General features: G+C 36.2%; 1 protein-coding gene across 1 annotated transcript in view; it reads left to right on the forward strand.

The window, feature by feature from the left end:
- LOC135216639 (chondroitin sulfate proteoglycan 4-like) overlaps window positions 1–15,236 on the forward strand; it is a 413,166-nt gene that overhangs the window by 370,172 nt on the left and 27,758 nt on the right. The window contains 2 exon segments of the mRNA XM_064252023.1: window positions 6,376–6,414; window positions 6,464–6,544. Of these exon segments, the coding sequence (XP_064108093.1) occupies window positions 6,376–6,414; window positions 6,464–6,544 (120 nt within the window).

A 15,236-nucleotide genomic window follows, 5' to 3' on the forward strand; every position in this document is an offset into this window, starting at 1 on the left:
GATTGGTTATTTCATGCCTGGCGATAAGCTTAGCCTTATTCTCTCCAATTTGGGACTTACATCATGATAAAACATATCTACATTCATATGTGGAAAAAGAAATTAACATACTGATGTCATAATATACTTATGCTGAACACCTTTTTTTTTATACTCTCTGTGAACCTTGATGATACCTTCTGTATTCAAATTGCCTATAGGTCACTATTGAAAAACTTAGGTTTGTACCCCTCAAATGTTTCATTTCTGTGTCTAAAGGTTTGTACCACTCAAGGGCATCATTTCTGTGTCGAAACTTTCTTGGAATTCGCGTCTAAATCAGCACCGTAATGAAGACAGCACCAAACGTTCTTTGCAAATATCTATATTCTGTTATCAGGCTGTGTGATGTTCGTCCAAAACTTGCATGCGATACCTTAGGTCCTGAGACTTGGAACCTCTAAGCAAAAGAACAACTCCAGAAAATGTGATGAAAAGGTCTCGTTATCATACATTACCGTCATAATAATACTCAAAGATCGAGGAATTGGTCATTGACCCGTTGGTGACTTTGAAAAGTGATCAACTGTAAATTCGCACACGTTCCTGATCTATACATGGCGCGGTTATCATATGTTTCAAGAGGAATTCGTAGGAACTTCTTTTACAAAACAATGAGAAACTTATTTCATCAAGTCAAGTCTTGTCGAACCAGATGTCATAAAACAAACCAACATTAGATATTTTTTTTTATATCGATGGAACAGCACTCATCATGTGGTGAGACCAACTACAGGAAAATAAATAGCTGACAATTGTATGTACAAAGTTTCGACGTTGGTAAATTCCACGGTTTAATGAATGCAGTTTTCACTGTGTCGTTTGTGAATTGGGACATTCTCTCTCTCTCTCTCTCTCTCTCTCTCTCTCTCTCTCTCCATGTGTGTTGCAAGTACAGCATTAACAAAGCAAACATTGCACAAAGCAAAAATCCGCTGAACAATCTGTCATTTCACGTTGTGCAGGAGGAGAGAGAGAGAGAGAGAGAGAGAGAGAGAGAGAGAGAGAGAGAGAGAGAGCGCTTGCAAAATTTCCCTCCATGTTTGGGAAATTTTTTTTTAGATCTCCCTGCCAATTAAAGCGTAATGCAGCTCGTCACCATGGGCGAATGTTTAATTATTAAAGCCATGCGTTTTTTCATCAATTTTTTTTCATATAATCTTTTCAGTCACTTTCAATACAAGTTCAAAACCATTCTTATAGTAAGGGAGAGAGGGGAGGGGGCGGGGAGGAATGTAACACCTGAAAATGACAATCTCATTATCCAGATGTCCTATACCTTTAACAAAGCTGTCAAGTTTTTTTTTTTTTTTTTTAGTCTCAGGGGGAACCACATTAACTTGACCTTACCTGAATGTACTTACCTCTAGATTCCTGATACGTTATCTCTCCACATGACCTTAAATCAGCTCCTGATTTCAGCGCGAATTGAAGATAAAAGTGACACCGATCCATCGTTACTTTCGATACTTGGCCATTTCGTCATTTCTGTTTTGTTAGATTAAAAAACATACCATCGCTTTCATTTTTTTTTATAGTAATACTTCGTTTTTCGAATGAATGCACCCGTAAATTGAATTCGGCAAAACTGGAATATCAAAAGCTCGCTACACTTTCGAAAATTAGACTCTTTTAATATGAACCTCGACATTTTTGTTTTTCCAACCATGAAATTCTCATGGCCGAGAAATGAGAGGAAATATATATATATATAATATATAATATATATATATATATATATATATATTATATATATTTATATATATATTTATATATATATACCCACATATATACCCATTATACAGAGAATACGTGTTTCCTTTCTTCCTTTTTTTTCTTATGTATAAATTTCAGAGCGGACAGTGAAATACAGAGAGAAACAACGCTTTTTTTTTTTTTTTTTCATCTTGCTTTCTAAATCGAGTTTTCTTTTCGGGAAGAAAGAGAGAGAGAGAGAGAAAGAGAGAGACTTTTTTTATTTGTTTTGAAAATTGAGCTTTGTTTCGGGGAGAGAGAGAGAGAGAGAGAGAGAGAGAGAGAGAGAGAGAGAGAGAGAGAGAGAGAGAGAGAGAGACTTATTTCCTTTCTATTGTACTTTGGGGTTGGGAAAGGAAAAAAAAAGAGTAAGACTTACTCTTTTTTTATTTTATTTTTTTATTCTAACCTGAACATTCTTCATTTTTGTTTACGTTTTGTTTCGGAGAGGGAGAGAAAGAGTTCCATATCCTAGGGTTTTAGGACATATTTTTCCTAAAAAAAAACAAGAAATAATTAAGAAATTAAGAAATAAAATATCTCAATAAGCTCATTTTCCATTAATTTAAAAGACATAGTACTTGCTAAATTCTTTAGAAGTTATGAACTTTATTCAAATAATATTCATTTAACCAACTAATTATTATTATTATTATTATTATTATTATTATTATTATTATTATTATTATTATTATTATTATTATTATTAACGGGCATACGTTGTCAAGAGATAAACAAAACACAATAAACTTGCCTATCCAAATTACAGAGGAAGTCAGTCATATAATAATGTCATTGAAATATGAAAAATGAAGAAGAAAAACGTAAATATGAATAGTAAAATAAATAAAAGAATGAAGAGTATGTGTGCCCTCACAGAAGGGAACACGAAACTAAAATATAGAAGGCCATGGTGCAGACATGGAGCACAGGCTATGGTACAATCTACCATACAGTAGCAGGATAGTATACCTTTGAATTAAAATAGAAATGTTACGTGCTGGGTCGGTATGAGACTTTTACAGCATCGATAACCGCCCTTTATATTTTGTTTATTCTTAAAGTCTGTTTGTTTGTGGGGTCAGTGTAACGTATTTTATTAGGTTCTCTTATAACCTTCACAGATATTGTACAGTTAATTCACTTTTATAGAGAGTAGCTTTGACTTTCGCCAGTCCGAAATCCAACCACATTCATTAGCGGGTTCAGTTGTCTGTGAATGGGTTACAGATCATTAATGATTAGCTATTGACCATTCGCGTGGTTCTAGGGAATCTTGCTTATTTAAGCCAAGGATAAATATAAACTGGTATTACCTTCCTTGTGTTTGTGCCTCTTGTATAAATACTCATCTTACAATGAGATCATTTTTCTTTGATAATAGGAGCTTGCTTACTTTTGTACAAAGTCGGATTACAAACTAAACTGGAGAGAGAGAGAGAGAGAGAGAGAGATAGAGAGAGAGAGAGAGAGAGGAGAGAGAGAGAGAGAGAGAGAGTCCAGCACGATGACATACAGCTTATCGTTGGAAAAATAGTAATTAGGTTGAATCGAATAAGAGTTTAAAGCTATTATTTATGATCGTACAAGTGACAGATTCAATTAGTGATTCTGAAAAAATAACAATAAAAAAAGGTGATTTCACTGATGGGGTGCAGAATAAAGGGTACCCATCCAATGAGAGCTTCTGTCAGTTAAGGAAAGATTTAATGTAGGTTCACATAGAGGTAACATGTAGGTTTAAAACATTAAATAAAAAAGATGAAAAAAAAACGAAATCCATAAAGATACTAAGAACAAAACACTTCAGTCTCTGAGGAAAGAATGATGTTCGTCCTTCGAGAACTGGAAGGTCGTATAGGACAGAGATATATAGACACTGAGTACAAAGATATCCTGAACATAAAGACGCCTTGTAAAGGCAAGGGTTAATCTACAATGTCCCCCACTTGAACTCTTCACGATGTCCATAAAGTGGTTTAGAATGTGAGTGCTTGTGACTTATTACCGCGAGAAGGATTATTACGGTGCCCAGTTCTGCCCTTTATTTTTGGGCAAGACTAGATTATCTCGAGTCAGGGAGTGATCCTGGTTTTGTAGCGCTTGTACAAATGAAATGTTTATACTCATTATAACATAATATCGTTTAAGTTATTAACAGTAACCAGATTATAGACTGCCGATTCTGTTCCTTAATTTTGGAGTGCCTCGGTGGCGTGGTGGGTATAGTGTTGGCATACCTCCTCGGGCATTCCATTGAGAAGTGAGAGATGTGTATTTTTGGTGATAGAGGTTCACTCTCGACGTGGTTCGGAAGTCACGTAAAGCCGTTGGTCCCGTTGCTGAATAACCAAACACTGGTTCCGTACAACGTAAAAACACCATGCAAACAAACAAACAATCTTTATTTTTGGGCCGACTAGTTTAGCTCTAGTCAAAGAGTCGTTATTTTGGTTTGGTCGTGCTTCTAGTACAGATTAAATTAGTATTATTATTATAACCTAACACGGATATATTTACTATTATTAAGAGAAACCTGCTTACAGAACGTCGAAATGGGCGGAATGCCCCCCGCCGCCGAAGACCTCAAATTAGGTTATAAAGGAGGCGCGAGGGGTCGTTGATTCTCTTGTTATGGCGAATACGAACTGGTGTCATTCTCGTTTTACGTGCGTCATAAATCTGCTGCATCGCCGTTGAGATAAGAATTTGACTCTTTTATATATCTCTTATGGGATCTTTTGGCGCGGTTGTAAAGCGTCGGTGCCATGAAAATAAGAGGGTGGGTTGCCAGGAGTAATTCATTAGGCTTTTCTGCACTTCAGTATTAAAATTATGAAAAGTAGAGATAGAAAGAGAGAGAAAAAAGTATGTGGTAATAGGATTTACCTTAGAAGGCAAATTACTTCGTCCTGTCACGCAACATTTGATTGTGTGAGAGAGAGAGAGAGAGAGAGAGAGAGAGAGAGAGAGAGAGAGAGAGAGAGAGAGAGAGGTTTTATTTTCTTATCGTCCCATTCCATTTTGTTTCACCATCGGTCACATTACGTAACCATTCCATTTCAACTTTGTATCTATCCTGCGTTTTCTTTGACACTTCTCTTGTCCACCTGCTTGCTGACTCGTATTCTGACAACGTAAATGCTCTATTTTAATCCCTTGTAACACTTATTGTCTTTGCCCAAGTAAGTCATTATTTTTTTTTTTACTGCTTCCGTCTAGTGTCGGCTCTTGCCTTTGTTTAGCAATACTATATCTTAAATTTTTTATTCTGTGTACGCCAAATTTATTTATTATTTTTCCCTCTGTTACCATTCTTGCGCGCAGTAAGATTCCATCGGCGTGTAACAAAAGTGGGAATGCCTTTTTTTAAAACTCCTTTTGAATTAAATTTATCAGTTTTAAAACCAAGGTTCACTTCCGGCATTCTGCATAACCCCTCTCATTTTTCTCCGTTGGCGATCGTAAGCTTTGTTTAGGTTTAAGAGTACGTGATGCAAAGGTATTTGCATCCCACCTTCCTTGAGAGCTGACACGAGCCAGGTTACCGTTTCTGTAGCATGTCTAAAATATTCACGAAACCGAGCTGTAACATACGTCTTCCAACTTTCCCTTCCATTTTCTTTTTTATAAAAGTAATATTTTATTCTTTTGAAGGTTCATAAACAAATTCCTGGTTTGTTTGATATAAAAGCCTGGCAATGTTCAGTTATAATAATGATAATATAAATATAATACCCTTGAATGTCATCTTACGTTAGACGAGTTGTATAATTTTATCATCTTAAGTTAGACGAGTTGTATAATTTTATTAATACCATTGCGCTGTTCTTCCTTTTCGCCTATTTTCTTTCTTTATATGAATGCTAAACAATAAACTTAAAAGATACTCCAAACCTCACCACATTCTATTTGTAGACTACCCTATAAACTTCACCGCTTTTCATTCGGTATTACTTCCTTCTGCGGATAACTTCGGTAACTTCCCCCATCAAGAGGTATAAGGTAAATCAACTTCCTCTTATTCTAGTGGCTTCCTTGTCCCAGCTGACGTCCTTCAGGGGCCGTCGCTGTGCCTCCGTTGTTTATTTAATTAACGCCACCACTCTCTTCTCTTCGCGTGATTTTCCTTGGCAGTCTTATGAGACGCCCTCGGATATTACGAGTTCCGTGAGACCAAAAAGTCCTTGGAAATTATGAGCTAAAATTTGGTGGTTCCTGAATACAATTTCTCAGAAAGTTGAAGAATGCTATGACGTCAAAACAGAACAGAGGAAGTTTGTGAATATTAATGTTTAGCAAGAAAAAATTAACCTTGATTTCAAAGGAATCTTACAAGCTAGTTTTCTCACGATACTATTCTTGCATGTACTGTACAGTCAGGACTAAAAATATGACATTCAGTACCTGTTCTAAAGATATTTTCGCTTCCTAAAAGTATGTAAATCTTTTTATTCCCCTTCATATTTTTCAGTTGGTTAGTCTTCAGTCTGTTTTAATCATTTAATTCTTTAAGGTTCTCGATATCTGAAATATACTATGTAAATTGCTGTCTCAATCTCAATCTTTCTCTTTCCTTAGGTGAGCGTGTTCGACCAAGCCCTCATCAACGAAGGGAGAGTGAGGATACGTTGGGAACAAACAGGACACAACCAAACGTTGACCACAGCACAATCACCCTCCTTCCCAACTCGCTTTGATGGTCACCAACGGCATCTCCAGTCTGTCAAGACTCGTGTATACAGTGCAGGTCAGTTGATAATAATAATAATAATACGTCTTAAATTTGTGATTTCTCTTGATGTCTGGATCTGAGGTAGATTGTCCTTGCTCTGGGTTTTGGTAGAGCTGGTTTTTTTTTTATAGATGCAGATGTCTATATTATTATTTTTTTTCTTTTCTTTTTGGTCTATCAGTCTTCCAGTTCGACTGGGTGGTACTTATGGTGTAGGGTTCCGGGTTGCATCCTGCCTCCTTAGGATTCCATCGCTTTTCTTACCATGTGCGCTGTTTCTAGGAGCACATTCTTCTGCACGAGACCTGATTCCTTTTCTGGGATCTTGGGATCGTGCCTAGTGTTCTTATGATTATGGGTACAATTTCCACTGGCATATCCCATATCCTTCTTATTTCTATGTTCACGTCTTGATACTTATCTATTTTTTCCCCTTCTTATTATATAGTCTAGAAAGGAGAAGAGAACGCTACATGATAATTCAGGCATGGAAACAGATAGAAGGAATAGCAGAAAATATCATGGAACTAAAAATATCAGAAAGAGCAAGCAGAGGTAGATTAATAGTGCCCAAAACTATCCAGGAAAAATAAGGAAAGCACACAGGACTTAATCCACTACGCACCAGCATCGATAATGCAGCGTCTATTCAATGCGTTGCCAGCTCATCTGAGGAATATATCAGGAGTGAGCGTAGATGTGTTTAAGAATAAGCTCGACAAATATCTAAACTGCATCCCAGACCATCCAAGATTGGAAGATGCAAAATATACCGGAAGATGTACTAGCAACTCTCTGGTAGACATTAGAGGTGCCTCACATGAGGGACCTGGGGCAACCCGACAAGATGTAAGGTCTGTAAGGTAAGGTCTCGTCCAGGGAATAAGAATTCTATCTTTTTCCCTGGGAATCCATCATGCCCCTGGTGATTCAAGTAGTGAATATGTACTAGGTTGTTAGTCGACCATTGTTGACCAAATTTAGGTGCGATTAGAAAAAAAACACACACCGATGTTATGACTGAGTGCACTATCAAAATGTACTATGAGAAAAAGTATTTGTGGTTTCAGTGATGAGGTTGACTCTCTCTCTCTCTCTCTCTCTCTCTCTCTCTCTCTCTCTCTCTCTCTCTCTCTCTCAAATCGACCTTGTTCGACCTTTTACTAACCTAATGCATATTTCGGCATTTCACACACTTCCAGCCACAACATTATCGCAAATAACAATGTATTGACATTTCGCTTTTTGGCCATTTCGAAGCGAACGCTTCATCGCTGGCAGATTCAATCACTCCACAATATTTTTTTTACGTTTGCAACAACCAAGCGTCCTTGAGCTTTCGTATTGTTCGACATCGTAAAATCGCTACAACATATCGCAGTGTATTTCGGGACTGGATAACTGCCTGGAAATCTCAGGAGACGGGTGGAATCCCCAGCAGCGAGATTCCAAATATTCGAATAGAAATCCGGACTGGAATTCTCGCTCCGACAACACAAGGAAACACGACGATTCCCTTTCACGGAATCGTTGTTCTACTTCTAGGGTGTTGTTCGGCGAGGGGGGAAGGGATATTTTTTAGGCATGAATAAATAAAAGTAACGGTGCATTTCGATAAAGTTGCTTTCGCTTTTTTTTTTTTTTTTTTTTTTTTTTTTTTTGCTTTAAACATACGAGACTAAAACTATTTGCATTTTTTTTCTGCTCATGGAGAATCGATTCACAAATAAGTATTCATTGTTTTCTGTTGTTCTTACTTTACGACATGGGGCTAAATGCATAAGTGTGATTATTTTCTTAAGTATTGTTACAAGAAATGGCGCACGGGTAACATCATAGGCATACACACATACACACATGCGTATATACATACATATTTACATACATACATAGGCAGATTTAACATTAAGGGAGTAGGGGCAAGAAGAGGTTGTTACCTTAGTGGGGAATTCGGTAATGACGTCACACGTCACTTATTCACGCTTCGAAGACGACACCTGTCATGATGTTAATGAATATTTTTTAAAAAGCTTGACTGTTGAGTAGTCCTGTCCTGTGTTTTATAATAAATACAGTTGTTTGTATGTGCAATTATTTGCATGAAAGAGATTCATACATGTGGATATCTGCCGAGTAATATTTTTGTTAATATTTTTTTTTCCTCATTTATGAATATACATTCAAAAGAAATTTACCCTTGTTTTGTAACGTGAGTTGCATGCAAAAATAAAAAGAATGAAACCAACATCTGCTGCAAATAGTGCCGAAATAACATTGCGAGAGAGAGAGAGAGAGAGAGAGAGAGAGAGAGAGAGAGAGAGAGAGAGAGAGAGAGACGTGTTTGCATCATTTGATCTCGTATTCATGACAACGTTTTACCGAGGATCGAACGGTAAGTGAAAAATCCCTCTTTCCTTTTTGAGTTATAAAAGAACGGGAAAACGACATTTAAATCGATAAACGTTTACGAATTCGGTATTCTGGAGCGGATGTGTTTATATAGACTGCGAGTTTGTAAACAGATAAACACGTTTCTCTCTCTCTCTCTCTCTGCTTCTGTTCGGCGCGAGACTTTATTTTATATATAGTTCGGTGTCAGCCAAAGGATACCATCATGGTATGAAATTGCTTTGAATGCCGGAGAATACGGTTCTAGGTCGAATTATTATTGTTTTCTCTTCTTTATTTAATTACATAAATAAATAATGATCAGTGTGTGTCAACATCGCCAATGATGTATGACAAATTTGTAACAGAATTACGTCTCATACGCAAACGTAAGTACACACACATTGGCATCCAATATATATATATATATATATATATATATATATATATATATATATATATATATATATATATAAAACCGACGATGCGTTTTCGTTATTTCTTCAGGCTAGGAATTCTCTTCTGCGCTGTTGTTTCCTTAATCCAATAAAACAGGAGCGAGGACTACTATCCTTTCCAGTTATATAAATTCCCCAGACGAGAATTCGGCAGTACCTTTCACAGCGTAATCTCATTTTAAGTCTTCTCTTAAGTCACATATAAATAAAGACAAATTCCACGAAGGAAAGAGACGCGATAGAGTTCTGCAAGGCCTTTCGACTTATTGTCCTTTACTCAAGGCCTTGCAGAAGTCCATCTTTCTCTTTCCTTCGTGGAATTTGTCTTTATTTATATATGTATACATACACATATGTATATGTACATATATATCAACACTTTAAACATTTTCACATAATTTTGCACTTATGTGTGTGTACATATATATCAACATAAACATTTTCGCCTAATTTTGCACTTGTGTGTATGTGCATATAGTATATCAACACCTAATAAAAGGAGTCCATAAAAACGCCAAAATGTAGAGAGAAAATACTTTGTTCAGAGACTGCTGTCTCTCTCTTCAGGTAGATCTACATAAGAGAGAGACAACAGTCTCTGAAATATAGTATTTTCTCTCTATACTTTGGCGTTTTTATGGGCTTCTTTTATTAGATGGAATTCTGTTGTAACAGAACATTTTTACCAGTCATATATCAAACCTTTAAACATTTCCACCTTATTCTGCATCTTCTCGTCAACGTAGCCTACAGAAATCCTTACATAATTATGCGCTGTATTCCTTGTCTCAAATGCATTCTATATCATTTTCGGAAATTCCTGAGGCATATTCAGTGAGAAGGTATTTTTTTTTTCTTTTAATCGGTTTTCGACCTCGACTCAAAATATATTCTTCTTAGAGTCCAGCCAGCATTCGGGACAGGAGGAGGAACTGCCCGGAAACTTACTTACCTCTCTCTCTCTCTCTCTCTCTCTCTCTCTCTCTCTCTCTCTCTCTCTTTCATCAGTATGAACTCTGCCGTTTGGTTGGTCCGCCGCTTCAGTTGTTCTTAATTGGAACTAATGAAGCTTAGGACGCACGAGGAAATTTCAAGACGCTGCTTGATTGCCGCTATTGGGAGGAGGAGGAGGGGAGGGGGAGGAGGAGAAGGTTTTCGGGAGTTGGGACCCCTCCCCCCCCGGGGGGGAGGGAGGAGTGGAGGGGAGGGGGGCGACTTTCATGCTTAAGAAACCTACGTCTTTATGTGTGTGTATATATATATATATATATATATATATATATATATATATATATATATATATATATATATATATATATATATATGCATATATGTATATGTGTGTATATATATATATATATACACACACATATATATATATATATATATATATATATATATATATATATATATATATATATATATATATATATATATATATATATATTTGTATTAAAGAGAGAGAGAGAGAGAGAGGGAGGTGAATTGGTAAAGAAACCTAACGTTCTCTCATGTGCATTGTCAATATGTATTGAAGGTGCACAAGCATGTATGGACGTTCAAAGACGTCATATATACACACACACATACACATACATGCATAATATACACAACATTAATGTTACATGAAGAGCTTTTGAAGCAATCGAGAAAGACAAAGAAAAACTAAAGTAATCCATAAATATATATAAAATAAAACAATGAAACACGTTGTAAGGAAGACTTCCACTCGAACTAAGAGCATATAACAATATCGATACATTTATATTCTCAGTATCTGTGAAAAAAGGATAACTATTGGACTGATGTAAGAGCTGCTGAATTTTGCCTCAGGCACGAAGTAAATAGTGTCTTCACAATACATTATTTTTGGGAAGGTTTAAAGAGTTAAGTAAAATATATGGAGTTGTATTTCAGATGCATTTCTCTTTATGTTTGATATTGTATTTAAAGTTAAATTTATTATAATGTTATCTCTTCATGTTTGATATTATATTTAAAGGTAGTTTTATTACATTACGTAATAGAAGGGGAACAGCGGCAAAAACTTTAGATATGAAACTATGCTTAGTTATGATCCCATGATCTTATGTCATTTGTAGTCTCTCTCTCCTCTCTCTCTCTCTCTCTCTCTCTCTCTCTCTATCTCTCCTCTCTCTCTCTCTCGCTACTCTACTCTAACACACACAATGTCTTACGAAAAGTTCAGTCGTAAACTGATAATGCAGTGATACCATAATTTCCAAAATCATCACCAGTATTCATTATTTTATTAGATACCTCCTTGTTATCTTGTCTCCATCACTAAGTATATATTATTATATTAATTATCTGTTCATTGTTTATAGAAGCATAAAAGTTTCAGTCCAAAAGCAAATACCATTGATACTTAATTCAATATATTCCGCCGAGTGTTTCCACCTCATAAAATCAGGCATTCGCTTCATCCCAAATGTTGTAGACGTCGCGGGTAGGAGTCATTAGCCTCCAAAGATGATCCTGAAGTGGAAGTCGGGACACCCGCGGCTCTCAAAGGCCTTTCCGGGGGAGGTCCTTCTCTGCATTTGAAGCTAATTGACATGGCAATATAATGCAAAGAGGGGGGGTGGGTGTAGGAGGTGGGGACGCGACATTACCCTTTTTATCCCTCCTGGATCATCCACCTGAAACGAAATTATTGCAGATTTTACAATTAAGCGGCTACTTCTGTCGTGATAACTCTACTTTAATTGCATGATTTCGAATCGTGCTATTTATCCGAAGTGATGAGGAAATTAAACTGTAATCTTGTTTTATGAGACCTGAGGATGGTGTGGTCGCTGGATTTCTGTTAAAATCTGACGAATACGATAGCATTTAACATCTCTTTAGATTTACAGGTGGGTTAGAATATCAGATGATTAAACATCTACGTTCCTTGCTTTTTCATCTGTAAACAGAACATAAATTCGTGTATTATTACGTGTTTTACTTATATATATATATATATATATATATATATAATATATATATATATATATATATGCATAGATTTAAACAATAACACGAGTCAATTGTTTGTAGCTGATACTAGTAAACAGACAAATGTAGCCCTGTGTTCTAGTTTGAATACGCGTGCATACACACGCACCCTACTGTGGCAAGCTAAAGGTGAAGTGTGTGTAATATATATATATATATATATATATATATATATATATATATATATATAAGTATTATATATATATATATATATATATATATATATATAAGTATGTGTATATGTATATATATATATATATATATATATAAGTATGTATGTATATATATGTATGTGTGTGTGTGTGTAATAAAGGTAAATACATATATATATATACTATATATATACTATATATTTATATATAATATATATATATATATATATATATATATGTGTGTGTGTGTGTGTGTTTGCGTGTGTTTATTGTTAATATACAGATAACGTTAAGTTTATTTATTTTGCTTAAAGTTAGTTTTTAACACGTACGAATTCAACACAAATAACCGAATATTGGTTTAAGTACAAATTATATTTTGGGTATAGCTTATGGTAGAGTTTTATATTATTTGGTACTCTTGGGGATTATGTGATTTTAAATTGTGGCGCGAAACATTTACGTGAGTGCAAAGGGGTCTGGAATTGGTAAAGCTACGGCAGGCAGGCCAGGGGCCCAGTGTAGGTGATACTGGTCTGTTAAGGTGCGTCCACACGGTCGAACAATGTCCTACGGACAAACATTGTTACCATATCATAGGCGAAGCAGGATGACGTCATAAGCGTTGAAACGATGGAAGTAGATTTGGCAACAAACAGTGGTACCAGATGAGGCTGTATAACACTGCTTTTACTCTGCTCACAAGGCAAAGACCGTCACACATTTGTTAATTGGTAACAATGTTTGTCCGTCGGACATTGTTCGACCGTGTGGACGCAGCTTAAATTACACACTTGCTCACATTGTCCCAGCCATTTCGTCAACGTTCCGTGTAGCTGGTTTTAATTTTCGGTCAAGTTCTAGCCAAAGAATCGTTTTTATATACGTGAATTATCAGTGAAGAAGGGTGTCCTTGGGGGGGGGGGGGTGGGGGAAGGTATTTGGCAAAATGCGGATAATCATTAAGACTATAACAGGTGAGAGATGTGTCCTTTCCATCCCTTCAGTGTATCTTGGTTTTCATGTTGCTTGTTTTGGTGAGTGCTTATTTATTTATTTATTTATTTGGGGGCGGGGGGGATGATAACGGGTTCAGATCAATCTGCAACAAGTGTGTGGTTTGAATTAGGCTCCTCTGCCTACGTCGTGACTATACTCTGTTTTTTTCCATCTGTCCATCCGCCTGTAGTGTTTGCGCATGGTAACACTGCGTCCCGGCTTTAAATAATATCATATTTCGAATATTAACGGTGTGATTCGCATACAATAAATTATTAAAACACTTTTCAGTTGCAAATGATCACCCAGATATCCTTTTTTTTACCTAAAACTTACATATAGCGTAGCAATTTAAAGCCCGGGACGCAGTGTTACCATGCGAAAACACCACAAGCATTTGGGCAGATGGAAAAAAAAAACAGAGTATAGATAAAAATACCAATTCCTCCCGAGAGTCACTCTGATATTAGCCTAGGATGACTGCACGTGCTGTCAGATTTTTGTCAGTTTCTTGTACATTATTTAGTTGATTGATGCCATTGCATTACACACACATACTCCTTAGTGTGTGTAATGCCTTAAATTAGAGATGGAGTATAACGCAGTTTTCCATACCCCAAACGATCCGAAGTCGCCAGATGGACCCCTTTCCAACCTAACCTACGTTGGGCACATGTGTTTTAGGAGTATGGTACATTATAATTAAATGCTTTGTATATATATATATATATATATATATATATATATATATATATATATATATATATATATATACAATCTGTGTACTATAATGTTTTGTATTTAATAAAACACATGCAAGTATAATAATATAACTCTTTTATAATATATAAAAAAATCATTTATTTAATAATATTTCCATGTGTTTTATTAACCACAAAACATTACACAAGTCACGTAATGACAGCTGTACTGTAATACAACAGTACATTGTAACGCATAAACCAGCAAACGAAAATAAAGGTAGTATTAATGAGAGATATGGTTAATAACATATCGATACATAATGTACGGGTCTATAACGTTAGTTTCAGCGACAATGTAACCTCTTTATATAACATACTTTTAAACATTTTAACCAACACGGGCCAGCAGCTACCCGAACACTGTGTAGGAGAGGACGTAGGGTATTCAATAGTGCCGTGTGAGTAGGCTAACTGCTGGTCGGTGGTCTCTGCCATGCCTCACAACCATCCCTTGAAACTGCTGATTGGTGCTCCAGCACCATAGGTGCCCACTGATAGTGTAGATAACCCTGTAGACACCTTACCCAGCATGGGAGGAAGGAAGGGCTCTTCTCATCCTCCATTGAAACCCGACATAGGTGGTTATAAAAAAATGTAAATACTACATATTTTGCCATCCTCTTGTGATATATTCCCCCGAGGGAATGCTACCCAGTTGTTTTAACCCCCCACCCCAGCTTAACCTGGGTGTGATTGTGCTCTCGTTATGTATAAGTTGTATGTGATGAGTTGACAAAATAATTTTGGCAGAAGTTTTAAATTTGTCCAGATTACTTTTGAAAAATTATTTGGTTAACTGATTACTTACCACCTTATGCATTCTTATGTATTAGGTGGAATGTAATGAGTTGACCAAATAAATTTGGCTGAGGTTTTAAATTTGTAGAGTCAAATCGCCATTTTGAGATTGTGTAGGCTACACCTC

Source organism: Macrobrachium nipponense, chromosome 6, assembly GCF_015104395.2.
Source record: "Macrobrachium nipponense isolate FS-2020 chromosome 6, ASM1510439v2, whole genome shotgun sequence".
Lineage (NCBI taxonomy): Eukaryota > Metazoa > Arthropoda > Malacostraca > Decapoda > Palaemonidae > Macrobrachium > Macrobrachium nipponense.